A 27476-nucleotide genomic window follows, 5' to 3' on the forward strand; every position below is an offset into this window, starting at 1 on the left:
GCAGAGGGACAATGCTCCTGAGGTCTGAATGGCTCCTGCAGGGCTTTGCTGCCCTTTGGTGCCAGCAGCAGACAGAGGTGAAGGGTAAGCGGGGATCCAGAGGAGATGGGGAGCAAGGAGCACAACCAGTGATGCCCACTGCTCACCTTGAATGCATCTCCTTCCTGTGCCTGCCAGTTTTATGACAGAAGAACAAAGAAGGGAAGCAGATAACTGCAGAGGTTCATTTGCCAATGTCAGCTGCTGGTGTCTCAGGAATGGAGCCATCAGTCTGTCCTTCCTTAGCACTGGGTTGTGCAGGCAGTTTTCCGTTTGCAGCATGGTTTATTCACAGCTCCCCATTTTGCAGGGAGGGCTCTCCTTTTCCCCCTTCTTTTTCCCAGGGGTGTCCCTAGCACTGCTGTGCCCTTCATTGCAGCTCACCACAGGGGCTCTCCCATCCTCTGCCTTTGCATGGGTTGGGGTTTGCATCCTGTGGGACCTCCAGCCCTGCAGGAAGACACAGCCAGAAAGAAAATTCTGCTTGGAGGCACTGGGAGCTCCTTCATAGGGCAGGAGGGCATCACCACGGTGCTTCTGCCCCAATCCTCATTGGGTCAAAGCAGCCCTGGCCCCAGTGCCCAACACTTGCACTGTGCTTTGCTGCACTGCCCAGCATCTGGGAAAGGAATGTTGAGGGCTGTGCAAACCAGCTGCTGTCTGAGCAGGCTTTGTTTTCAGTGTAGGGAATCTGCTGTAGGGAATGATTTAACCTCTATTTGTTCTTTTCTTTGTATCATTTCATTAAATAAGATTTATATACAGGTTTAGCACTGGAAGGATGGCCCGTCCCCTGGGCTGGGGCAGAGCTGAGCATATTGCTCCTTCCCATGTCCCTGCTTCACCCGTTGTTTCAGGGCTGGAAACACACAGGCTGCCTTTCATCCCCAGCAGATAGATGCCACCAAGCACTCAGGAACCACCTATCCCCGATCTCTTCATTAGCAAAGCTTCTGATGGGGTTCATTTCACAGTCCCTGGGTGGGAAGGAGGACGCTGAGCTGCAGAGTGCAGAGTGCATTGCTGCAAGCAGCAGCTTCCACATGTGCAATGCTTGGCTCCTGCACAGAAGAGCAAAGACTCGGTGCAGTGATTGGGACCAGCCCTATGCACCAGTTGCCCTCAATACTGGAGATGTTGGAGATGTGCTGGAAATGCTGCCTGGTGCTGGGGAAAGGAGGAGGGGGAGCTCCCAGCCCCGCTCTCAGCTCTGCAAGGTCTGCTGTCCCCCTGGGGAGGGATAAGCCGTGCGAGCGCTGGGAAGGGAGGAGAAAATGTCTTTTAACAGTAAATATGGCCTTGTTATTTATCAATGCAGAGTAATTGAAGTAATTTCATGTCGTTTTTAAATGCAGTGCCTAGGGATCTAATCTATCTGTCTAATATTAATGGGTGATATTTGGTTGCCTCATTCATTCATTACTGTTTTCATTAAGACTCTAATCCCATTTAGGAGTCTGTTTGTCATGTTAAACTCCTCTGTTTTATCTTAGCCTGCCACGATCCTTTTAACAACTTCACTGAATTCATGAGTTGTAGGCTGGCAGCTCGGGAGGGACTTTGCAGTGAGTTCTGTGAGGAGAGGGGAGCAGAGAGCTGAGGGCGAAGCAGCAATTTCAATAAGCGCAGCGCAGCACCATTTGTCTACTGAACTCCAAACTCCGACACCAGGCATAACTCCAGACTGGTGCAGAATTCTATTTTCACTGCTCGCCTGCAAAACAGAGAGGGAAAGAAGAAGTGTGCACTTCATAATTATTCATCTTAACTCATTTCCTGCTCTTAAAGCATGTTGGTGGCTGCAGGGAGCGAGGTGCTGTGAGTCGCCAGGCACCAGGGAAGGGCTGGACGAGGGCCATGAACTGACGTGAGATGAAAGTTCAGTGCATCGCTCTGATCCCCGCACTGATCTCCACCTGAGCCCAGACATTTTGGCCTTTCATCCTTCTTAATTAGTTCCCCAGAGGCTCGGGCTAATCAGCACAAAGGAGGGGTCCCAGCGGCAGGGCAGTCTCGTGGTGCCATTTGTCAGAAGTCGGTGCCAGCGTTTGGAGATGGCCGCTCCTGGTGGCAGTGGTGATGCGTGTGGTTGGAGCCAAGTGCTGCACAAGTGTTGGGAAAATACCCCAGTGTGTGCTGCTGGGAATTATGCTTACCCTGCTCAGGAAGCATCTGGATCCCTGCGCTTTGCCACTTCTCATTGTGTGAAGGTGATGATGAGGTTCTTCCAGCAGTGAAGCCACGTTGCTTGGATCAGAGTTGAAGGGACTTTCTTTGCATGCTTCTGCAATGGAAACACTGTCCCTGTGCCCTCTCCCACTGTCTGCCCAATGCTGCAGGTGTCCATGGACACTCAACTACCTCATGGGAAGGCAGAGCGAGGCCCTGCTCCATTCCAGGACCCAAAGGATGGGGGTCTTCTTGCTCTGGGGTGCTCCTACAGTGTTGCTGCTGGGGGACTCCTTCATTCAAACTTGCTTCCCTTTTGCTTTCCTCCCATCCCACTGCTGCCCTGCATGAGGCACTGTGTGGCTGTCCTGGGCTGCAGTGGTGTGAGCTCAGCTCCAGCTCTGCTCGGTGCAGGGTGAAGTGGAATCTTGGGGACCTGAGGTCCCTGCAGCACTGACCCAGACAGCAAAGAGGAGAAGCAGCGGGAAGAAAAGTGTCAAACTTTGTACAAACTCCTAAGAAAGTTTGGCCCTGTTACCTTGATGTGTTAACAGCTGGGACTGGAGAACCGGTGCTCCTGCCCACAGCTCTCTTGCAGCAGCATAAAGCAGTGGCATTATTGCATGAATGAAGACAGAATCACAGTGGAAAGTTCATCAAGCCTGAGCTCCTGCTGGTTGAGTGATAGATAGCTTTAATGACACAGAGCTGGCCAACACCTCCCCATTCAACACCAATATTCCGTGAGCTGTGCAGCGCAGTGGGAATGGGGCACATGGGCTGAAAGAGACCCTGCTCCTCTGCACTCCTCCTGCACCAACACTGCAGCTCTCCATGCAGCCAGGCTGTGTGCATGCATTGCTCCCAGCGTCCCACTCTGCTCAAAAAAAAAACAACCACACACCCCCAACCCCTGCACGATTTTTGTTGTTGGCGAAGCTGTCGAGTAGGGCTCAGGAAACAAGAAGAATAGCGGCCCTATTGGTGTCATGTTTAGAGAGGAACTGGGTTCTCACTGTGTCAACAGCACTTGGCGTGACAGCAGCCTTTGTGGGATGCACACTGCTCCTTTCAGGGCTGCCCAGCTGCTGCCAGCCGCAGTGCGGCCCTGCGCAGGAACTGCTCTTTCCCTGCCTACTTGCATATCTGGTTCCCTTCTTCTATTGTGTAAGAAACGTTATGCGTGCACCAGTTTGAGGGATCCCAAAGCAGGAGCAGGAAGACAACTTCTGCTACTGGGATTAGTGTGTGTTTATGAAGTACATAGGGTTCTGGAATTCTCCCAGCAGTGGGGAACCCAGCCAAGGCTTGCTAGAACCTCACATCACCATTAAATGGATGCACAGCCATCACTGTGCTCCAGGGCTGGCCACTGGGTCCCATTGGTGAAAATGTCCCTGTGCTGGAGGTGGCAGTGAGCTGTGAGCAGCCAGCCCTCACTTGCTGCTCCATGGGCACAGGACCTGGGGGCTGTGGAGTAGTGTGCTTTGTTCAGCTCCAATTCACTGCAGTCCCACCTCGGGCTGCAGGAAGGGGCTGCAGGAGCACCACACCTGCTAGGGGTGGTAAGGAATGGATTGAGGTGGAATTGCACGTCTGGGATCAAGCAATGATCCATGGCCAAATCCCTAAATCTGAGCCTTTGGGGTTCTTAACGCTGATAAATGGATCAGGACTGTGCTGTGTCTTACTGATGTGTCCCACTGGGCTGGGTGAGCTGCACCCCACAGTTCAGCACATACTGTTGGCCAGCTTATACACAGGTGTCGGCCTGAGCTCCATGTCTATGAATTGCTTTTGTGTTGCTTAACCCACCTCCCCAGCCTCAGCTGCTCTTTGCCACCAGACCCGCTGAGGCTGTGCTTGTCCCTTGTCCCTGCAGGTGTCCCGTGTGCCCGTGGAGTCCTGTGAGCAGTACACGACCTGTGCAGAGTGCCTGAGCTCGGGGGACCCGCACTGCGGCTGGTGCACGCTGCACCACACGTAAGTCAGACCATGGCAAGGAAGCACCTCTCAGCAGCACCCAGTGCTTTCCGTTGTCATTTCAGCAAAATGAGGCTGAAGTCCCTCGAATCCATCCTTCTCTTCCCCTGGGTGTTTCCTGCATTGCGGCTTGAGTAGCATTGAAGATCCCTGAGCTCTTGAAGAAAGGCAGATTGCTTCTGTAGGAGAGTGGATTGCACGCAGCATGCAGGGAGGTGCCACGGGACAGTGCAAAAAAAGCAGAATTGAAACCTGGGAGAGCAGAGCTGTTGCATTTTGCATGTTCCCCATTGCTCGAGCTGCAACCCCTCCTGATTAATGGGGGATTTTTAGAGGTGAGAGTGGGTTTAATGATATGAGCAGGACTTTGGAACGAGGAGCAGCACCGAGCCCTGTTGAACAGAGCTGGAAGAGCTGCTGTAATGCAGCGTGGTGAGGGCAGGGAGCAGCAGCTGTCCTGGGGGGCAGAGCTGCACATCCCAGGCACGGCAGTGAGGGCTGTTCCCAGGGGCACTGCGGGAAATACGCTCTGCATTCAGGAGGTGTTTGGGCTCTTTCTTTCCCCCACCACCAGAATGATCACTTCCTATGGCGGAAGGGGGACCACCGGGCAAACGCTGATGGGGGGAGGAAGGGCAAACCCGGAGGATACAGGAGGAGAGGAATAGAAATCCCTCCGGCCCCGTGCCAGCTTGCAAAGCAGCCCCCTTACATGCATGGAAATTGGGGCGGAGGCAGAGCAGAGTTCAGGGCCCCGCACAATGATGCTTGGCCACATGCCTGAGCAGCAGGTGTTGGAGAGAGAGAGAGAGAGGAGGAAGGCAGGCGCAAATGCAAAATCTGGCCTGGATTAGGGACTTGCGTGCTTTGGGGTGCAAAACAGCTTCCAGTGCCCAGCAGGGCTCGTTTGGCTTGCAAGGAATTGGTGCTGCATTCAGGGAAATAGGATAAAACCGTTGCAGGAGCATCCCGGGTGCACCCAGCCCCAGTGCCATGCCTGCACCGTGCCCCCAGGTGGCATTCTGCACAGGGTCCTTGCTTGCTGCAGGCTGCAGGCAGGTTGGGTGGATGTGCCTTTGCTGCTACTCCTTGCACCCCTGTAGCAGCTCCTCTGCAAGGATCAGCGAGTGCTTTCCCAATACTAATGAACTGCATCTTCATGAGCCACCTGGGAAGCAGGTAAAGGTTGTTATCTTCATTTTGCAGAGAGAAAACTCTCAATGTCAAGAGGAGAGCAGAGTGCTGTTTCCTCTGCCCACTTGGCTGTGACATTTGGGCATTAGCATCCTCCCGCCAACACTTTCTTCCCTGATGTCAATTCTCAGCCCTGCACTTCCTGCACTGCTTGAAGCAACCGTCATGTTTTTAGCCTTTGTCTTAAGGTGCAAACAATTGAGTTTATCTTGCTCTTCCTGAAGCCTCTGTCATATTTGTTGGGAGGCCCCAAGCGCTGGAGTGTTTGTATTTCATTTGTCATCTTTCTCCTCTAACTTGTGCGTTGTTCCACTCCTGCCAGCTGCTCCAGCTGCTCGTGGCTCGGTGAGGGCAGGCTGGGATGCTCCTGCTGTGCTCAGAGAGCTGCCAAAGTGTTTGTTATGGGGTCTGGGTTGTAAACAGCGACGCACTGGATGTGTGAGATGGATGCAGGGAGCAGTGCCTGCTCCAGGTGTGCTGCTCTCAGAGCCCTGAGTTAGGGATGAAGGCTCTGTTGTACGGCGGGGTGTTTGCACACACGTGTGCAGACTGAGACTTGGAGAGCAGTGGTGCTCAGGAGTGAAACCATCTGTGGGGATTTTACAGCAGTGCAGACGTGTGGGTGACTCCATGGCATGGAGCTGCAGGGCTGGAGCACCTTGAGAGCACACACATGATCTGGGGCACTGAGGACACTGCTTTGGAAGGTGCTCAGCCACCTGTATGTGGCAGGTGCTCGTCCTCCTGCAGAGCTCCCCAGCATTCTCCCCATGGCAGGAGGAAGGCTCGCTCCTCCTCCTCTCATTCAAATGGTTCCTTGGGAGCAAGCAGAGGCCTCGAGGAGATCATTAAAGACTCTTCAGCCCCGTGGGATCCAAAACCCACAAGGCTCTTCCATATGCTGCTCTCTGCAAGTCTGTTATTGTCTACAGGCCTATTTATCTCTGTTAGGGCTGTTGCCATAAATAGTATGATAAAAAAGAGCCATTCCAGCGAGTCAATGAGATAAAGGCTCCAGTCAAGAGCTCACTTTAAAGCTATCTCAGAGATTCACTTAAACCTCAATAACTCTTCTTTTGGCAGGGTTCATATTTAGCTCCATTATACTCCAGAAAAAGGGGCTGAGGAGAGCAGCAGTGTGTGCCGGGTGTCACGCTGGGTGCTGGGAGGGATCAGGGTGAACTTTTCTTATTGGAACACTGATGGCACATGGGGCTGTTGGCAGTGCCTGCATCCCCCACCTCTGCACCACGATTGTGAGTGGGGTCTGAGATGCTGCATGAGAAGTGATGAAGTTTGCTGGTAGTTGGGTAATGCATCAGAAGGGCGCTGTGTCATCTGCTGCAGGGGGTGGGTTTTGAAGGGAGAGATTTTGCCCAAGTGACATGGAATAGAAAAACCCCCGAGGGACCCCAGTGCTGTGCTGTGTGATATCTGTCAGACACATGAACAGTCCTTCCCTGCCTCCCCAGTGGGCACTCCACTACCACTGGCATTAACTCAGGCACAAGTTTCCCTGCAGCAGCCGTAGCTGCAGCCGTGGCACTGCCATGCTTTCCATTTTGGAGCTGTTTCTGTCCTCTCCCTGTTGTCAAACTGGACTTGTTTTTCATGTTTTAGCCTGATTCTTCATCAACGTTTCATTGTGCTCTGAGGACACCTGCCATAGGAAAATAGGGGTCATAGGATGCATTCCTGAGGGTAGGAACAGGAGGGATCTGGGAGCAGGGCAGGACAGCTGGTGAGGAGCAGCCTGCAGCCACCAGAGAGGAAATCCCTGCTGCTGGCACAATGCACTCCTCAGCACCAGGAAGAGTCAATTAATGAGCTGTACGCTTTTGTTTTAATTGGAATGAAGGCATCACCTTGTTTCCGCTTTACGTTTTATTTTCTATACATCTAATGAGTTTATGGCTTGCAGGAACGAGGTGTGCAGGGCCCTTTGATCCTAACCTGGCAATCCATGCCTGGTCCTGGGCAGAGCATCACCCCCAGTCCTTCCCCTACCCAAAACTCTGCTCGTCTTGCAGCTCCGTGCACTGATGTGCACTGCTGTGTGCTGATGATGTGCACTGCCATGTGCTCCCCAGGTGCTCCCCACGGGACAGCTGTGAGAGGGCTGATGAGCCACACCGCTTTGCCGACAGCATCGGGCAGTGCATGAGCATCATGGTGCAGCCCAGCAGCATCTCCGTGTCGCAGCACAGCCTGCCGGTAAGCGCTCCACTCTCCAGCCTTTCTTCCCTTCCCACTGCACAACTGTTTTCCCATGAAGTCAGGCTTGCAGAGGGATGGGTTAGGAGAGCAAAGGGGGGAGAACGGGGTGCAGGGATCACAGCAACAAATTCCCCCTTCCCCATGGGCCCCAGCTCACATTTCTCTCGGTCTGGTTTCATGAACTGTTGAAAGGAAAGGCTTTGTTTCCCCAGAAGCTGTGCCCAGTGCTGGCTCTCTGAACCTCCCAGCTGCTTCTCCTGAGCTCCCGGTGCCTGTGGATGGGCTGCAGCAGCTGCAGCCTCTCCTGGGGCCGGGCTGCATGGGGAGCTCGCTGCTGCTGCTGCAAATGCTGGGAGCTGCTCCTGGCTGTGCAGGTCCCTGATACAGTTGAGGGTAGCGGGGGTTTGTAGGGCAAGCAGCTCCCTGAATTGCAAAGATTCAGTGAGATCTTTGTGCATCAATAGATTGTGCGTCATTGAATGACATCCAGGGGGACTTGAACAGGTTCAAAACTTGGGCCCACAAGAACGGATTGTGATTCAACAAAGCCAAGTGCAAGGTGTTGGCTCGGGGTAATCCCAGGTCTTTGTACAGAGTGAGGTTTGAAGGGCTCAGATGCAGCAAAGCAGCAGTCCTGACTGCATGGAGCAGGTGGGGGCTGTCCCACTAACACACTGCTGAAGTTCTGTGCCCCCATGCAGCTCAGCCTGCTGGTGAGCGATGCCCCGGACCTGGCAGCTGGTGTCACCTGCCTCTTTGGGAACCTGACAGAAGTAGAGGGTCAGGTGGTGGGCAGCCGAGTTGTGTGCGTCTCACCGGCTGCGAGGGATGTCCCAGCCATACCCGTGGATCAAGGTGAGCAAACAGCTTTGGATTGTTCCTCCATTAACAAGTGGCCGCTGTCGTACTTTTCTCTTTCCATAAAGAGACTTGCTTAAAACTCATTTTCTCCTTGGCATCCTTCCAGGTGTCAGCTGTGCTGATGTCTTTGTGTCGCCGCGACACGATATGGAGACTGAGAAGTGTTAAACTCAGGGAGCCAAGGTGGCAGGGCTACTGCAGGTGTACCACAGCCCAGCAATCTGCTCTTAATTAACTCAGGGCTGAGGCTCCCAAAAAGCACTGCTGATGGCCTTGCTTCTACTGTTATCTCCTGGTCTTGGGCTAGGCTGAGTTACTGGGCTTTTGTACAGGAGGCAGAATTCCAATATGGAACGGGATGTCATCCCAGACTTGTTTCAGCTGTGTCCTAAGGCAGATCCCCACCCCTCCCATGCATTTTGCTATCTGCTCTTATCTGTGTCAGAGGGTTTGTGGCTGAATCCCCTGTGTTCCTACATTACCTCTGGGCACTGACTGGCTCTGTCCTGCTCTGCAGACTGGTTCGGTGTGGTGCTGCAGCTGAAATCGCAGGAGACGGGAAGAACATTTGTCAGCACGGAGTTCAAGTTCTACAACTGCAGTGCCCACCAGCTGTGAGTGCCCACCCTCCTTCCTGGGGTGCAGGGGGGGGTCCTGGTGGGATGGGGTGCACCCTCCAGCCACGTGCAGGCAGCAGCCAGGCGCTTTGTACCTGCTGTGGATGGAAGCTCCAGCTCCCTGCCCTCTGAGCAGCCTGCAGCTCTCCTGCCTGCTGAGATAGAGGCTGCAGGAGCCTGAAAAAACCTTAACCTGCTGGTGCCCCCAAGCTGCTCCATCCTGCAACTGTGAATGTGGATGCTCTCAGAGGATGAAGCAGAACCAAGTCCAGGATGTGGGCTGGGAGCAGCAGGGCAGAACCCAGCACAGCAGTAGCGCTGGGCTGGAAGGCTCCATGCTGCTTTGAGCACAGTATGTGCTGTTCAGCCCCCTGATCTGCTCACCCTGGCAGGCACACACATGGCTGTGTGTGAGCATCTGAAGTGTTTATAGATTTCTCTTTGGAAGCACAGCAAGCACCAAAGCACCCAAATGGAAGGCAGACAGGACCTGGCATGGGTCGGGCAGTGAGTAGCAGTGCCTGCAGGGTGGGCTGTGTCTCCCACAGCAGGGCTCAGCTCTCAGCTCTGCTTTTGGAGCATACTTTGCTGCCCGGTAGGAGTTGATAAGTGCCAGCATGGGGTCACTGAGAGCCTTTCTGCCCTGGATTTGAAGCCTTGAGCTATGGGAAGTTCCCTGCTGCACTTGGAAGAGGGCTGCGTGCTCTGGTGAGCTTGGCTAGCAGTGGGTTTTTCTAGGCATGCATTCAATGTATGTTTTTTTCACTGCAGAGGCACCGGGATGAAAGAAGCCTTGAGGGTCCTCCAGCCCCCACTGCTGCCTCTCCCGGTGGTCTGCATCCCCTGCTCCAGTGCCTCCCGTTGTGCTGCAGTTTTGCACAGCTCTGTTCTTGCCCCCTGTCCCTCAGTGACAGCATTCCCTGCTCCTGCCATCACCTATGGTCCTGTCTGCGTCTTTGCTGGGTCCTCAGATTTGCCTGAGAGGTGACTTCATAGGACTCCTATTTTCTCCTCCGTGTGGAGGTTTGGATCAGGAGAGGCAATGCATCTTTTCTGTCCCTTGGCTCCATCTGACCATGCCTTTCTCAAAGCTCATGTTTGGAGATAAAGTGTGAACATGGTTGTAAATTCTGTAGCACTTACATCATCCTGAACTCATTATCAACGAGTTCAGCAAGGGCACGAGCCAGCCTTGCAGGAATGAATCACAGCATGTGTAAAGCAGAAAGGAATACGGGCCTGAGCCAGCACAGGAGGGGACCTGTTGATCAGAGTCCCTTCCCTGCAGCATGGCAGAGCAGGCAGGGGAGCAGCTGTGGTTGCACAGCAGCATGCACAGGGCCTATGGTGCATGGAGTGTGCACCCTGCAGGCATCTGGAGCTGGCTGGAGTGGTAGAGAGCTTTGTACCTGGTCAGGAAGGGGTAGGTTTTGCAGACAGCTTTTGCTAGGCAATGTATTTGGATGCAGGTATTGTGAGCTCACCAGGCTCAGCTCTTGAGTGTGTGAATTGTCATGGTCAGGGACCTTGCTGGTGGCTTCTGCTTTAAGTCCATTTTCACAAGATAAGGGAGAGGTGCCCTGGAGACATTGACTCATTCTTGAAGCAAAGGAGAGGCAGCAGTCCTTAAAACCAGATCAGATCGAGAGGCCATGTTCTGACTCAGGAGTGGTTCACTCCTTGCAGCACGGGGCTCCCAACCTGGTAACCCCTTCCTCCTTTCTCCCCCCAGGTGCCTCTCCTGTGTGAACAGTGCATTCCGCTGCCACTGGTGCAAGTACCGCAACCTGTGCACCCACGATCCCACCACCTGCTCCTTCCAGGAGGGACGGATCAACATCTCAGAGGTACCACGCTCTGCCTTCAGCTCTTTCTTGGTTGCTTTTCCTGTGGCACCGTGAGCAGAACCAGCGCTGTGTGAGGCTGTTTGACTTCTCTCTGGTTTTGCATCTGGAAGTGCAGCTGCAAGCAGGAGCACGGCAGCCAAGTTTTGGTGCAGGACGAGTGATGTGCCTCAGCCTGAATGCTGAAGCTGATCCTGCCTTCAGTACGTGGGTCTGCTCAGGTTCAGTGATAACCGTAATTAATCTTCTAATTGCCGTAGTGCTTTCCTTTGGGATCTCAGGGGCTTTACGAAGCATGCAGGATCTGCCCAGCAGTGAGTGCAGTGCAGAGCTGCTGGTGGGACTCGTGGTGCTTCGTTCTGGGACTGCTGGCAGCTTTGCAGCTGGGGCTGGAACCCAACTGCAAACTGATTAAGAAAGGAATTACAGATGCAAAGAGCCCCAGACTTTGGAAAAGAGAAGTGCTTCAGGTTTCAAGCGCTGAGGACCAGAAGCGATCTCTCTTAGCTGTTAATAAAAAGTGTGGGGCTCAATTCCAAGAAGGCTTTTAACACTTAGAAGGAGGCAAAGCCCATTATCGGCTTTGCCAGATCTTCTGTGTTTCCTGAGGTAGAGGGATTTATGGAGGAAAAGAGTTTGTTAGCACTGATTCCTGATCTAAGTTACCACCAACCCTGCAGTTTGGGACCTTTGCATCTTGTCCGCTTCCTTGCAGCTGTATCCCAGCAGCAATGGGGCTGAGACAGAGCTGCACGGTGCTCTGCCATGTGGTTTCACCTAGCACAGAGCAGATGCAGCCGGGCAGCAACTGGTCCTGGTCCCTCTGCCCTTACACAGAGCTGTGGGGCAGATGGAGGACTCCTAGGGACAGGATGGGCAATGCACGCTGCCAGCCTCGTGCCACCCCGAGTGGGGACCATGGGATGCGCTCACAAAGTGCAGTGAAGAGTCTCATGCAGGGTACAGACATCCAAGGAGAAGTGTCTGCTCTGGGGACAAACCAAAAGCTTTCCCAGTCCAGTTCAAAGCCGAGAGACTTCCTTTTAAGATAACAGGAGAAAGCAAAACCTTTGCTTTTGCTTCTCTCAAGGGGTGCGTGTTGTTTCTTTTTTTCTGCTTCACACTCAAAGCGTTGCCCTCTTCCAAGGCTGTACAATTGCAGTTCTCACTTTCATAGGTCTTCTGCCCCAGGATATCAGGAGTGTTTGACAAGTCTCTGCTAAAGTAGGACACGTCCCTTGCTTTGCTCCAGGAGTGCGTGGGACTTGCCAGCAGTCGTACCTCTGCCCATCCCTGCTGGGCTGATGGGCAATCACAGCTCCAAGGCTTTGTCTTCCCCTTCCTTTCAAGTTCTCAGCCAGGATGTTATACAGTAATATAACACCCAGCGATGGTTTTTGATAAAGGCAAACAGTGATGATATAAATACTCCACTACTTATCAAGACTTCTCTGTACCTCTGAATGCACAGGTAAAACCAACCAACCAGCCAAACCCAAGTGTTTGTTTGTTTGAGGTGAATGAATGGCCACTAGTGTACACCAGGCTCTCCTAATGCTCTTGCTGTGGGCATTCCATCCTGCATCAAACAAGTGCCTCCTGAAGAACTTCCTCTCCTAAAGCAATTCCAACCACAGTGGCTTCAGTGTGTAGTCTTATCAGCATCTCTCCCTTTGAATCCCAAGGTCTGTTGTGCACAGAGTCCTCTGCAGAGCTTCAGCCCACAGGGGTCACACGTGGAGCTCTGTGCCTGTGGCATCATGTTAGCACGTCCTGGGGGTTGGATTTGTGCCTGGGTGGCTCATGGCTATGATGTGTTGCTGTAAATACATAGGATGTGTTGCTGTAAATGTACGAAATGCAGAGATGAAGAGGAATGTGGACGCAGACATATTTGTACACCCATCTGAATGGAGGGCTAGAACCAAATAAATCCCATTAGTTTCCCAGAATGTGGGATCCCTTCCTGCTTTGATGTGTGGATAATGCCATTTCCACATGTGAGATGCTGAATCAGGGGAGCGGAGCGTTTCAGATTCTGGAAGTTAAGTGCAGAACCAGATTTAAGCTCTGTTCTGACTCTGTGGATTTGGGATTTAAATTATTGCTGCTTTTAGAGCAACGTCTTTGCACCTGGCTGTGCCCTTTGATGCTAAGCACTGCTCGATGCACCTTGAAGGAAGGATATAAAACAAGCCAAACCTTCCCGGTACCTGTTCCTACCATCCTCAATTTGAATGCCTAAATGGGAACTCTGGTGCATGAGATGCAAGCAGGGGCTGCATTTCTGTCCCCTGAAGTCATCACACGGCTTTGCTGGGTACCATCTCACTTCTGAGAGTGAAGCCCAGCACAAAGCAGTGCCAACAGTCCCTCTGCTGCTGCCTTGCTTTGCACGTCTGGTTTCTAAGGAGCGAGATCTGCTCTCCTCTCTGATGGCATAAATGGAGAGTAATGTGTCTCCATGAGTGATGGGGACCGTAATTTATATCATTGGGAGCGCATCTGTGAGCCAAGAGTTTACATTCATGTGCCAGGATCGTTTATGTTCAGAGCTCTGAAATGTGTGCAGCTAGTTAACATTTGTAGAGGCCTTTCATATTTTTAGCTTAAAAAAACGGAAGAAATGTTGTTTTTCCTTCCATTTGGGTGAAATCCTTCAGTCAAAAGCAATGCCTGCCATTTCCAGGCACTCTTTTTGCAAGCAAGAGCGAGGTTTGACCCACTAAAAGCACTCTGTTAAACACAAATAGTAACCATGGGTGCTCTGCTCTGCTCCACAGGCAGATGCTTATCTCTGGCGTTTAAGGTATTTATAGACCTCGCAATCTTTGAGGCTAAAAAGTGTTGCAGAAGCATAAAATGTCTTTGTGAACTCTGCACAGCTCTGAGTTTTCCCCAAGTCTGTGCCACCCGTGCATCACCCTGCTTTTTCTCCAGCGGATGCTCCAAGCTGTGTTTGTTCTGCTTTACAGAAGTCAAGGAGGATAATGAGGGAATTCAGCGCGTGTTTGTTTAGTGATTGGAGGTAATAACAGCCTTCCTGGCTCGGGGCAGGCTTTAGTCCTCAGGAATTAAAAAACAAGGACACAAAGTAAAGGGATGATGGAGCAAATTGCTGGGCACCTCGTGGTTTGCATCACCGTGCAATGATGGGCTCCACTGCTGCTCCCCTGATGGTGGCTCGCCATGGGTTGGGTGCAAGGAGGAGCAAAGTCTGTGCTGGCAGCTGGGTGGGGAGCGCTGTGCATCCCAGACTGCAGCACCTCGGTGGTGGGATTCCCCCCAGCCTGCAGTTCTGAGTTGTGCTCCCCCTCCCAGCACCGCCAGCTTTCTGCTGCTGGAGCTCAAGCCGCTCCTGGCTGTTAATCCGTGAAAGTCTCTTTTAGAAATAAAATAAAAAATATATAAGGAAAAGTGCCTCTAAAAAGGTTTACGAGGCAGCAGTTTAAGCTACCAACTCCTCCATGCTCGGGCAGCAGCTGGTTCTCATTGACAACTTGCCCGTGCCGGGAGCTGGGCTGGGAGCGCAGTCCTGATGCCATCAGTGCAGTGCAGAATTCCTGCCTGGATGCATCCCAGCAAAGCCGGCTTTAGGGCTGGGCAGGAGAGCTGCAGTGCCAGCATGGGATTTGGCAGAGCAGAGGGAAGCATCCGTCAGTTTTTTTCACTAAAACTTCAGCGTGGGATTAATCACAGAGTGTCAGTTACTTACAGGTATTTAGGTACCTGTTTCCATCAGATCAAAGCAAATTAGAGCTAAATGGGATGTAAATGCTTCTGATGGTCAGAGCCTTTGTCTCTGCATGTTGCAGTCCCTGGGACAGAAATCGAGCAAACCCTGCATGCATCTCACAGTGAGACATGAGGAGGAGATCATCTTTAGGATGTTGAGATATTATGGGAGAAATGTCATGCATTCACCAGGCACCAGCAGCCCTCGTTGTGGCTCATCACAGATTGCTGTGTACAGCCCCATCCATCTCATGCTTGGGTGTGCTGCTCTACAGTGCAGCAGTGTTTGCAGGGGGATTCCCTTTCTTTGCTTCGAGCATCTTCAGCAGTGAAGTCTCAAGCTCCTGCAATAGCAAATGTAACAGAAATAGCAATATGAACAGCAGCATTAACGTTAAAAGTGGCTGCTGATTTACAATTGCATTATTTTGGCCAGATAGTGGCAGAAGTGGAAACAATTCACGCTTCTCTACTTAATGCTTTAATTACTGTGCTTAGTTATAAGAACCCACCACCACCCACTGCCATGCTTTCAGTATACACAGTTCCAGTTCTTCTCTCCCTCGTTGCAATCTCACTGATGTTTGAAACATTCCCACCTGGTTTTCAATGGAGAATATAAAGGACCGCTTCCAGTTTCGTGGCACTGTGTTCATCCCAAGGCTCAGCACCGTCCTGGAGCTGCTCTGTATCCCCGCACACCACAAACCGACATCTCTTCTGCCACTTCCAGGACTGCCCCCAGCTCTTCCCCACCGAGGAGATCCTGATCCCTGTTGGAGAAGTGAAACCCATCACTTTGAAAGCCCGGAATCTTCCACAACCTCAATCTGGCCAACGTGGCTACGAATGTGTGCTGAGCATCCAGGGCGTCATCCACCGCGTGCCCGCGCTGCGCTTCAACAGCTCCAGCGTGCAGTGCCAGAACAGCTCGGTGAGCACAAAGCTGCCTCCTGGTTTAGCTGCACTCACCTCCTGTGTGTGTGGCACACTGCAGTGCCCAGAGTGGGCTGCTGTTGAGGAGGAGGTGGGTTTGGCTGGGGGGGGGGGAGGAGGATTCAGTGCCTGAAGAGGGGGTGTAAGAAGCAGGACAGGCTCGGTAGCAGGGTGATAGGACCAAGGGGGAATGGATTCAAACTTAAAGAGGGGAGATTTAGATTGGGTATAAGTAAATAATGGCAGTGACGTGTTGGCCAGAGGGGTGATGGAGTTCCGTCCCTGCAGACCCTTGAGCACCTGAGCGTCTGGTGGAGCTGTGGCTGCTCCTCTTCAGTGCAGGGCAATGGGAGCAGATGGCCTTTAAAGGTCCCTTCCAACTCAAACCATTCTATATTTTATGTTTCTGTGAATCACCTGGGGGTGCTGCTAAGAAGCAGGTGGAGAAGGCAGCTCTGCCCTGCATAGGATGGGGCTCAGCAGATGGCAGGGGCTCTTCAGAGGGGTTGCAGGGCGCCCACGGTTGGGTTTGGCCATCAGCACAGGGAACTTTGGGCGTGCTTTAATATTCAGTGCAGACAGTCTTAAATTGTTAATCAAGTTTTGAATTTTTTAAAGTTGTGCTGGGTATTTATACATCACTGGCTGTCTGTGGGCCTTGCAGCTTGGTGGCTAATAAATGTATTAATACCGTGTAGCACTTTTCCCATCCAGAGCGATTTATAAACATTAGGGGAGCGCTTTTTCCTCCTGTTAGGCTGATGGGAAGTGGTAGGTAGAGAGTTTAAGGGCAATTCTGCATGAACAGCTCCATCAGCTGAGCAGAGGATGTGGTTTTGTAACAACTCAGTGAAGCCCAGCAAGGTAAATCCCTGGAACCAAGTGTGAGTTAAAGAAGGACAGCACTGCATGGAGTAGTCTGCCTCAATGGCAGTGGTTTTTTAAGCCTCTTTAGTGGCTCTTGATGAACTGGAGGGGCCATATTGATGAGCTGGGGCTGAGCAACAGGAGCAGCTGCTGCAAGGGGAGTAATTAATCCATTACCTCTCCCAGGGACTAGGTCTGATTTAATTATCTGCACACAGTGAGGAGGAGGGAGGCAAAGCAAGACCCTGGAGCTGGAATGTGGAAATGGTGGTGGATCAGCCACCAGCACGTGATGCAGAGAATAATCACTGCTTCTTAAAAAACCCTCCTTTCCTGGCAGTGTCTCTGATGCACACTCCTAAGCGTTTCATTCTCCCTCTTCTTCTCCAGTATCTCTACGATGGGATGGACATCAGCAACTTAGCAGTGGACTTTGCTGTGGTGTGGAATGGGAACTTTGTCATTGACAACCCGGAGGATGTGAAAGGTAATGTGGGCTGTGAGAGCTGCTGGGGGCTGTGGGCAGTGAGGGTGGGAGCAGCTCCATACCATGGCAATGGGAAAACCACTGAAAGCCCTGAAATGAAAGCTGTAAAAACAATCTATGGAAAGAATGACTTCTAGAAAACATTCAGTGCTTCTAATTACAGCTGTTATGAAACTTTGTCCAGGACCTCATGCTCTGGGAGCACTCATGGAACCCAGACCAGGCTACCTGGGGATGTGGGTGGTTTCAGGGAGCTGCTCCTTAATTCAGTTCCTTGGGGCGACCTCAGTGTTTGCGGAGGGTTGGAAGCACCACTCAGCACTGCGCTCTCTGCTCTCTCCCCACAGTGCACCTTTACAAGTGCGCAGCACAGCGTGAGAGCTGTGGGCTCTGCCTGAAGGCTGACCCCAAATTTGAGTGTGGGTGGTGCAGCGGGGAGGGCAGGTGCACCCTACGGCCCCATTGCAGCCCCCAGCCCTGGCTCGACTGGTCCAGCAGGAATGTCAAATGCTCCAACCCACGCATCACTGAGGTAAGAGCACTCAGCTATGCATCCTGCTGGCGTTGGGTGGGTTCAGGGCTGTCTCCATCTCCTGTCTGAAGGATGGAGGGTTCAGTGCCCCAGTGCTGAGCACTGTGGATGCATCGCAGCCAAGCAAGGTGTGGTGCACAGCTCCATTGCGTGGCTGTCGCTCTCTGCCGTGCTGCTGGCATTGGGGTGACCACCACGGGCTGGCACAGGAATGCTGATTAAACCAGAGAGTTAATTAGGCTGCAGCTGACGTGTCTGATGTTCACTTTCAGACCGCTGAGGGATGCAAAGCGGCTCCCAGGAGCTTTTCCACAGCAAAGCTGCTCGTGGGCTGTTAGCGCTGCTGCTAGGAGTGACGCTGCTGTCAGGAGGGAATGAAATATTTTGCCATCTTGCTTAATTAACTCCCCCAAACCCTTGAGCAGCCAGGTCGAAGGAGAATGACAGAGGCCCAGGAGAAACATTGCGAGATCGATATCCCTAATCCCAAACCCTCTGGGCACAGAGGTCAGCTCCTATCTCTTTCCCCTTTGCCCAGAGAAGTGTTTATGGTGCTCTTGGAAATCATGGGACTGTTGCAGCCTTGGATTCTGTAGATGTCACCTGAGATTTTGGTGTTCCCCAGGTGCCGCTTGAAGCATTCATTGCTATTGGGCTCTGGACCAAAAGCCCAGCACAGAAGCGTATGGGATGTACTCAGTCCTTGTTTTGCACTGAATGAGACCCTCTAACACTACAGAACTTCCACCCGGTCTGTGGTCCTGGCAATAAATAAATAAAAGTCAGTTTTCTTGCGAACAAGCGGCACTCTGATCTCCTATTCACTTATTTGAAGGCCTCATTAATATAACATCAGTGCAACAAACAGCTGAAGGGGGGGCAGTGTCAGCCTGAATAATGGAGTTGCTCTGCGGAGATAACAATTAGGTTCTGAATGTGCCATCAGCCAAGGCAGAGACGAGGAGGGATCATGCAGTGATGACAGTGCTCGTCTGCTGGCTCCTGCTGGGCTCATCAGCTGGGATGGGGCTGCTTGGAGCAGTGGGGAAAGGACAAAGAGTGAAGGTGACTGTGGCTGGGGAGGGGGCAGGGGGTTTTCTCTATGCACCCAAACAGATGCTCACTGTAGTGCAGGAGTGGTGCAGGCTGTGGAAGGACAGCACTGGTCTGAGTCTCGCTTTCTCATGCTCATTGTGGCTAAGTCTGGTGTTATAGAATCATTAAGGTTGGAAAAAAAGCACTGGGATCATTTAGTCCAACCATCAATCCATTGCCACCGTATGTCAGCTTGTGCAGGAGGTGGAGCTGAGGCCCTGCGCCCTGTGTTATTATAGCAGCACGCTCTGCAAGGTGGGGAGAGCTGCTGCACTGCAGCATCCCAGTGGGCCACAGTGTGTGAGCTGCTGAGCTACCAAGTCATGAAGGCAGGTGGAAGCGAGCAGCTCAGTGTTGTTGGCTGGGTGCTCTTCCTCCCAGTGCTCCCCATCCTGCACAGCAGCCCCGGGTGCCCCACGATGGACCTTGAAGGCTTCTCCTCTTTCTGAGATTTTGACTGAATCTCTCCAGCTGCAATTAATTGAATGCATCTGTTCTAACCCTGGGGCTGCTTTATGGCACAGTTACTTCAAAACTGTTCAATTAGCGACCACTAAAATCTAGGTCGAGTGGAGCTCCATATTGGGGATTTTCCAGGTCAGGACGTTTTCAAAATACAGCATCAGCCCCTCATTGTTTGGTGAGGCCATTGGCTGCGCTCCGGTTGGGGAACGGCGAGCTGTGGCTGTTTGTTGGAGATGGGAAGGGACCGAGGAGCCAATGAGCAGCGCAGTGCTACAACAAAACACGTCTTAACGTAATCTGGAGCTGCAAAGGACAGTTGTAGCTGTCAAGTATGCGAACCGCCTGGCTCAGGTGATCCTTGGTGATGGGAGCATTAGCGGCGCAGCCTTCAGGACTCGGCGTAATGCGCTGCAGCTTGGTTTGTAGCATGCCTTGTGGGCACGCAGAGCTAAGTGCTACAAGGCTCCCCGTGTGGTGTGGGTTACAGCACACAGCAGTGCATGGGGGTGGGTTGGAAACCTCGGTTGGGGGAGAGGGAAGCAGAAATGGAAGCTCTGGGGAAGGTGCAGGAAAAGCAGCCGGGCAGAAGCACCAAGGAAAGGTCTTGGGGAGCTGAAATCTTGTGCCAAAAGTGAGGATGGAACCAACGTGCAGAATTAAGATTTATCCATTGAGTTAATTGAAGTGCATTATTATAGATTATGTTGTTTATTAATACCAGCTGTAGCATTGGGAAGATTAGTAGCTCACCTGAGAGCGGTGGCAAATTCAAAACAGTTGATTAAGAGTCTTGGGTCCCAAACTTGAGCCTATGTGTTGTTGTAATTTGTGCTGCTCGTGGAAGAGAGCGTTGTCCTTGATGAAAGGCTGTAGGAGCAGAGCTGGCTGAGGCTCAGGCAGGCTATAAGCAGGCAGCTTTAGAGCACACACCTCACCCTTCAGCATTTTGAGCCACTTGAGGTGTCAGCTTACTGATAAATGTGCTATCTGCATTCAGAGAGCAGCCAAGGCAGAAGGTAACAAAGTTCTCCACAGCAGCAGGCAACTGCTGGAAGGTTATTTGCTGCCTTATGTAGTATGTGAAAAGCAGCCAGGCTTCTGCTTCACACAGAGCTGGGACCTGATGGCCAACCTGCAGAGCAAGAAGAAAATGCACAAGCAGTGGAAGCAAGGACAGGTGCCCTGGGAGGAGGATAGGGATGTTGGTGGGCTGTGTAGGAACAGGGTCAGGAAAGTCAAGACCCAAATGGAACTGGACTTGGCAAGGGGTGCAAAGAAGGACAAGAAAGGTTTCTACAGGTCCATAAAACAGAGGAGTTGGACTAGATGACCATGTTCACACAATTCTGTGATCCTTCTTCTCCCCGGGGGTGGCGTTGTCCCTCCGTGTCTCCCTCAGGACAACACATGTGGGTTCCAGCTTTGATGACTGCTCAGCAGTGAATGCGGCAGGCAGGGTGGGATCTGCCTCCAACCCGGGGGGCTCTGCAGAAAGCAGCCTGACCCCTGTTGTGCTTCCCTTTAGATCCTGACGGTGTCGGGACCCCCAGAAGGAGGCACCAGAGTGACCATCCGTGGTGTCAACCTGGGCCTGGACTTCTCAGAGATTGCCCGTGGTGTGCAGGTGGCAGGAGTGCCGTGTGCTCCTCTGCCGGAGCAGTACATCATCGCCGAGCAGTGAGTGACCTCAACTTATGGACACAACACCTCCACCACCTCTCAGCCCCACAGCAGTGCAGGAACAGGGTTGGCTGAGGTGCTGGGTGCTTGCTGGGGAAGGGGGGGGGGGTTAAGCAGCCCTGTAAGCTTTCACAGAGTGTTTTGTTTCCTTCTGCGCTGCTTTGCTAAGCAACTTTCCTTCTGAGGCTCTGCCCCCTCCGCTCCCCTTGTGCTTGAGATGCAGCTGGCACTGCAGGCTGTGTGCTGCCATTTGTTAGGCGCGAGGTGCTGACAGCCACCTCATCCGAGCAGCCCTCTGTTGGAGCCCATTCATTTATTTCACTAAGAAAAAATGTCAGCCAAAAATTAGAAAATAGGCTTGTAACAGAGGACGGGCGAATAAAGCTCCTACGGTGACACTGATCCTGCTGGGGAGGGCTGGTGCCACTGCTGGGAGCAGGATGGTGCAGGGTGTGCCAGGGCTGCTCGTGGGGATGCTCACAGCAGCATAGATGTGCCCTGGGAGCAGCTGTAAACCACCATCCTCTGGCATTGCCATCCATTTGGTGGGTCCCACCCGTCACCAAGATGTGTTGGCAGTGCAGTTTTGCTCATTGCTCCTACCTGTACCATGGATCTCCCTTCCCTGATCCATCAGCATTGCTATCACTGCATGAAGGGCACTGCAGAGCTGCTCAGCACCATCAGTGCCTGCTCAGCTCCAGGCATGTGCAGAGCAGTCAGTGCCCGTGGCTGGCGCTGTTCCGCCAAGCAGAATTTTGTTGTATCTTATTTTTCAGATAAAGGACAGAATATGATAAAACTTCCCTCCTTTGATGGTACGAAGCCCTGATTTTATAATCATGACTCTAATTATGGCTCTTGAGCTTTCAAAGTTTGTTAACATCATTAAAACATTTACCCTGGGCAGATAACAGCAAGCGTTAGCATGAGAGCTGCCTTTTAAAGATGAATACAGATAAAAGGACCCTCTTAAGGCTTCTGTGGGCAGACTGAATTCCAAGACTGTAATGACTCACCATATGCTCCAGCCACGCAATCTATCAGCCAGCAATTAGGTTAATGTTGGTGAAAGGGCCACTTAGCCCAGCAATCAGCACCCTACAGCGGTGCCGAATGCATCATTTTGTAACAAGGTACCTGCTGGGGATTTGGCTTTGATTGGGAATCAGGATCAGGTGCACCGGGGTCACTCCACCCCCTGCTGCTTCCTTCCTGCCTGGTGCTGCGTGAGGAATGCATGCAGTGCCTGTGGGTGCTGCTTTGCTGGGAAGCATCAAGAATTGTGTGTTTCCTCCCATGGGTGGCACTTGGTGGATGCATCCTCTGCGTGGCTTCTTTCATGCCTGCTGCAGGATTGCTGGGATCATCCCAGCCTGCAGGCCCTGACCCTACAGCAGGCCAAGCAACAAAGCAGCAGTGGAGGGGAGAGAGGTGCCATGGCTGGATAAAGGCAGAGTGAGGAACACATGGCACACTGAGGCACTTGCCTTTGTGTTCTCTAAAGACAGCATCTCTCTAGGCAACCCATTTTCATGTGCAGCAATGAGGTGCACATCAGAGCTCGTTATTAGCATGTGTGTATTTTGTTGAGCCTCCTGGCAGCACCTGTGCGTGCAGTCTGCAGGTTCTTTCGTCTCTTTATTTTCTTTTACCTGTAGTGAATTTAGTGCTGCTGAAATTCTGCCTTCACAGATTGGAGCCTTTCATGCGTTCTCATGTGGTCGGGGGAAAAGCAAGCATTTCCCCTCCTGCTTTGCAAAAGCACCTTCAGCTGCAGTGAGGGAGGGGAATTTGGCTTTTTTCTCTGGCTCCTGAGGCTGAACATCATTGAGCATTTCCTTGCCTGTGCTGCTGCTCCTGCACGTTGTAGCTTTCTCGTACCCCCAGGCCTCTCTCCAGGATGCTCACGACCTTTTTCCATGGGAGCAAGCAGCAATCCCTCCAAGTGTAGCAGAGGAGCCCTGCCAGCTGCCAGCCCTTTGCAAACCTCTCCCTGCATCTCCAGCAGACCTGCTGCCATTGCCAGGGGCTGTGGGTTGCAGCTTTAAGCCATCACAGTGCACCCCAGCAGCTCCTGCTCAGGCTCTCAGTGACCCTTCAGGATGCCCCCAGGATGCAGAGGGACACAGGGCTCATGGCAGTGCTTTACCCTGACCCTGTTATCCATGTGGGTGCATTGTGCAGCAGCTCTCCCTGCCTGCACCGTGCTGTCTTTCTCATCCCCAAGCAGGTTTCTGTGTTTTTGATTAACTGGGAGACTGCAGTGTGAGCTGTTCCCTTAATGAACTCATCTGTTACTCTAAGGACTTAGCACTCACTTTGCTACTGGCTAATATATTGCCATTAGTGCTCTGCTTTGCTCTGGAGTTTACAGCTTGTAATAATTATGTCTAATTTTGATTTTTTTTTTTTTCCCTTTAAATTACTATGTGGGGGTAAAAATAGACTCAGTAATTAACTCCTTCCAAAAGAAGCAGATATCAGAGTAAAAGAGGGGAAAGGAGAAAAATAACACAGCGAGCAGCCAGCCCTGTGCTAGCAGCCCCTGGCAAACCCTCACTGCAGCATTTCTGCTTCCAGGATCGTCTGTGAGATGGGGCAGGCACTCCCTGGGATCAGCTCCGGCCCAGTGCTTCTGTGCATCGGAGAGTGCAAGCCTGAGTTCACGGCCAAGTCACTGCAGCACTACACATTTGTGGTGAGTTCCTTACACTGGGGGGGCTGAGCACGTCTCTGTTGCACCTGAGGCAAACCCATGCTTTTCCAGTGCTCTCACCCTGGCATTGCATGAGCAGCGCATTGGCAGCCCTTCACCGTGCTCCCAAGGTGTAAAGCTCACACAGGCCTACAGAAGAAGCAGTGTTTAGGTAGGAGGCTTTGCACGGCATTTGCTTCCAGCTTTGTGCCTCTGAATAATGGCAAGCTTTGAATTGCTGCTCAGGGCTCCTCCTAGCAAAGTGGGTTGTGTGCTCAGAGCAGGGCTGCTTTGCAGAGCGTGGTGTTGAGCTGTGCTCGAGGACTCCTGTACGTGTGGTCTTGTCCTGGGGTTGCGGTCAGGACTCCAAATCTTCCTGTGTTTTGGGGAAGGAAGAGTAAAGAAGGAGCGTTGCTATAGGGAAGAAATCTCTGCTGTTGCTTCTTGCTGGTTTTGAAGCTGTTTGTTTGCATTTGTGGTACAGATACACACACACATATATATATATAGTGCAGGAGCTGATGGGACTTTGGCACAAGCACGGAAACACACAGAGAAGGACAGCAAGTGCCTGAGGCCATCCTTCTGTGGTTCAGGCATTGAGGTCCAGCTAGAAACTCCTTTTAATCACCTGCCTGTGAAACTTGAACAGATCTGGAATAGTTTGTTCTGTTGGTTTATTCTTTTTCTTTTGGGGTGGAGAATTACTCCGGATCCAGATACTTAATGATTTTATTTTTTCTCCCCTCAAGGATGCCAGCTCAACATAGGCTTCCTCTGTCTGCCTAATGAAGAGCTGCTCTTTGGTTGGGGTTCTGTGCTGGTCAGTGGGTTATTTAATTAGCATCCTTTTGATTCATAAACCTAAAGCTACAGCTGGGGTTCCTCCTATCTCCAGTTCTGTCTAAATAGGGCACTTCATCCCACCACATTGATTTTGTGCTGAGTGGAATCTGTGCATGCAGTGCAATGCCAGCACAAACTGATTGGCCACAATCTATAACCCAGTGGAGAGGGAAATCAGGGCAGCCCCACCATCCTATGGGTTTGCATTTCCCCAGGGGTGCAGAACACCGGGGTGCCAGCAGTTGCTAGAGCCCAACCACGATAGGAATGCATTGAACATTACCATCCCTTGCTGATTTTCAGCACCCTGATGATGATTTTTTTTTCCTCAGGCATCTAAAACTTTGCGGACATCATTTCCTTCTTTTACTTGGCCTCTATTTTTTCTTGCTGGCACCTCCACAAATTCCATTACAGCTGGTTTATGCCATTAAAGTCAGTAGTAAAATTGATTGGTACCTTAAAGCAGAGCTGTGTTCTGACCCTGAGAGGGTTCATGCCTTGGTGAGCTCATCTGGTGCTGCAACCAGGCAGGAGCTCAGCTGTCACCGTAATTACACCCATTGTACCCAGGGAAGTGGGACCTTGGAGCTACTTCAGCTCCATAAATCTGTCATAATTATCACCAAACCGTGAGCTGAAGATGGAAGATTCTGACTTAGCTTTCAGTCCTTCCTGCAGTACTGGCCTTGGCCCAGCCTTGGAGTTGCTGCAGGTTCTCAGTGTGCGTACTCAGCTCTTCTGCCTTTCCCTTGTTTAGAAGAAGAACCACTTGGGGTGGTTGTCCACAGCAGGGTGGGCTCTGTGCAGTTCGGGTGAGCACAGCAATGACAAGTTGGGGTCACGAGTGCAGGGCAGGCTGGCAAGGTGGCACTGCTGCAGTAGTACCATGGATAAGTGTTGAGTGGGATGCGGACACAGGCTGAGATGCTCTCCCTTCATCACCAGCTGTGAGCTCTGTCCCCACATCACCACCACTGCAGGTTCCGTGGAGCTGGAGCTGCTGGCACTGCTTTGTGCTGCTGTCATGTGCTGTTTCCCATGACCTGCTTCTTTAATATGACAAACCTTAACCATTTGTGTTCCGATGTCCATTGTGCTGCACTTGTGCTGTATTTCATTTTTATTTACAGCTTTATTTCTCTAAGAACAGAGGTGAAGGTAAGTACATAATTTTGCCCAGGCTAAACTTGCAATTACATTGTAGGGATGTGTTTCACTCACAGCACGATCCAACATTTCAGCAGCAGCTGTATCAGGTGGCCATGACGCAGCTCCATTTTGCTTTTCCATTTTAAAAGCAGAGGGTGGGATGCTGCCAGAACGGGGATGATGAGCTGTCCTTCTTTCTGCAGACACCAACTGTGAGCTTCCTGAGCCCCAGCCGTGGCCCTGAGTCGGGTGGGACGCTGGTGACCATCACAGGGCAGCACCTGGGTGCTGGCAGCCACGTCTCCGTGCTCCTGGGCAACCAGAGCTGCGCCTTTCAGGGGTAAGGGCTGGGCTGGGGGCTGGGGGTTGTGGGGCTGAGCACACTGCCACCTCAGAAATCATAGTCATGAAGGCTGGAAAAGATTTTTAAGATCATCAAGTCCAACTACCACTACCATTAATTCAGGCTGTCCCCATCATGCCCTCTAACCACGTCACCAAGTGCTACATCTCCATGTTTCATGAACACCTCCAGGGACCACGACCCCACCATGCACCTGGGCAGCCTGTGCCAGTGCATCAGTGCTCCTTCAGAGAAGAGATTTTTCTTAATATGCAGCCTGAAGGGGATATCTCTCCTCTAAAAACCATTGGAGTGAGGCAGGGCTCTGAAATTACGGAGCAGAGGAAGGATTCTCACCCGCCTCCTGCTGTGGAACGTACACAGCCATGAGCCTCCTCTGGGATTCCCATGGCAAATTTGCTTTTTACCCAGCAGTGTAAATGCAGAGTTGACATTTGCAGGGTTTAATGGGTTTTCTTGGGCTTAGTTAAAAAAAGATACAAGCAGTATACGTCTGTGTGCATCACACACACATCCCCACATGGGGTGTCCCCAGGTGCCCCAGTGCCACCAGCGTAGTGTCACACTGCAGGCAGTCATGCAGGACAGAGGAGACTGCTCTCCATGAAGACATTCCTCACACTGAGCAGATGAGGTCTGCATGGGGCTGCAGAACAGAGAAAGCCAAGAGGACCCTTTGCTTTTTCTCTGCGCCTTGCAACCCAGGAGCTTACATGAAATGCTGTGATGCATGGAAGGATTCTGCCTTCTAAATCCCAGCTCCAGCTCACCAGCAGGAGCCAAGGAGGTATTTGGGAATGGAATGACCCCTGGAGGTGAAATTCTCATCTGAAAGACTTCAAGATTCATGAATATGGGACCTGTGAAGGTGCAGCCATGGGATTTTATTGGCTCAGTCCTGCCAAGTAGCGAGGAGCAGGATGGGACCTAGGACCTGGCCTTCCCCACTTATGCTGTGGCACCAGATGAAGGAGATGGAGATCAGAAAGGGTTGGACCTGCCGAGCTCTGCAGCTGCAGACCGGCTCTCCAAGTGCTACATTTGGCAACCAGTCCACTGGCATTTCTTCCTGTGTCCGGAGCAGAGCTGCCAGATTGCATCCTCAGTGCACACAGGTGACCAATTTACTGCCAGGAGAAGCAGCCACAAGCAGAATTGGCTTTGTAATAAAATTCCATAAATATATGATTGCATTCAGGGAACCTGCAGATACTGAGCTGCAAAACCTGGAGCAGGTCTGAATTCTTGGTGTGTTCTAATTACACCAGGCAAGCAGAAACTTAAACAAAGCAAGCAGCAGTGTATAAATGACACCATCTTTCTCGTGGGGTCACACTGTGTGTGCACTTTGTTTTGCTTGGACTGTTTTGTGGCAGTGAACTTCAATTGTACTGGAGGGTGTGGGGGAGCCTGATTAGATGAAGCAGTTTCTAATGAGATTCACTCTAATTACAGCTTCCCCCATTCTCCCAGCTCGGATCGGAGGAGTGGGTAGATTCACCATGACGACACAATAATAGCACAGAGCTAATTAACGAGCGGCGGGGCAGGCAGAGCTGGGGCAGAGACGTGGTGTGATGGTGCAAAGTGGGACAAAGGGATGCAGGGAGCAGGGATGGCACAGGAAAGCATCCATAGGAACAGCCAAGCGTGGTCGGTTTTGGATATTTTAGGAGTTTTCTGTTGTCTTGGTGA

The 27476-nt window shown here is 51.9% G+C and overlaps 1 protein-coding gene across 1 annotated transcript in view; it reads left to right on the forward strand.

The window, feature by feature from the left end:
- PLXNA2 (plexin A2) overlaps positions 1-27476 on the forward strand; it is a gene marked incomplete at both ends in the record, with an annotated part of 86308 nt that overhangs the window by 37522 nt on the left and 21310 nt on the right. The window contains 11 exons of the mRNA XM_079546544.1: positions 4091-4191; positions 7476-7599; positions 8304-8457; positions 8981-9077; positions 10813-10927; positions 15393-15593; positions 16853-16949; positions 17297-17481; positions 20567-20718; positions 23305-23422; positions 25621-25757. Coding sequence (XP_079402670.1) covers positions 4091-4191; positions 7476-7599; positions 8304-8457; positions 8981-9077; positions 10813-10927; positions 15393-15593; positions 16853-16949; positions 17297-17481; positions 20567-20718; positions 23305-23422; positions 25621-25757 — 1481 coding nt within the window. The remainder of the gene's footprint in view (positions 1-4090; positions 4192-7475; positions 7600-8303; positions 8458-8980; positions 9078-10812; positions 10928-15392; positions 15594-16852; positions 16950-17296; positions 17482-20566; positions 20719-23304; positions 23423-25620; positions 25758-27476) is intronic.

This window comes from Tetrao urogallus, assembly GCF_951394365.1.
Source record: "Tetrao urogallus genome assembly, chromosome: 24".
NCBI lineage: Eukaryota > Metazoa > Chordata > Aves > Galliformes > Phasianidae > Tetrao > Tetrao urogallus.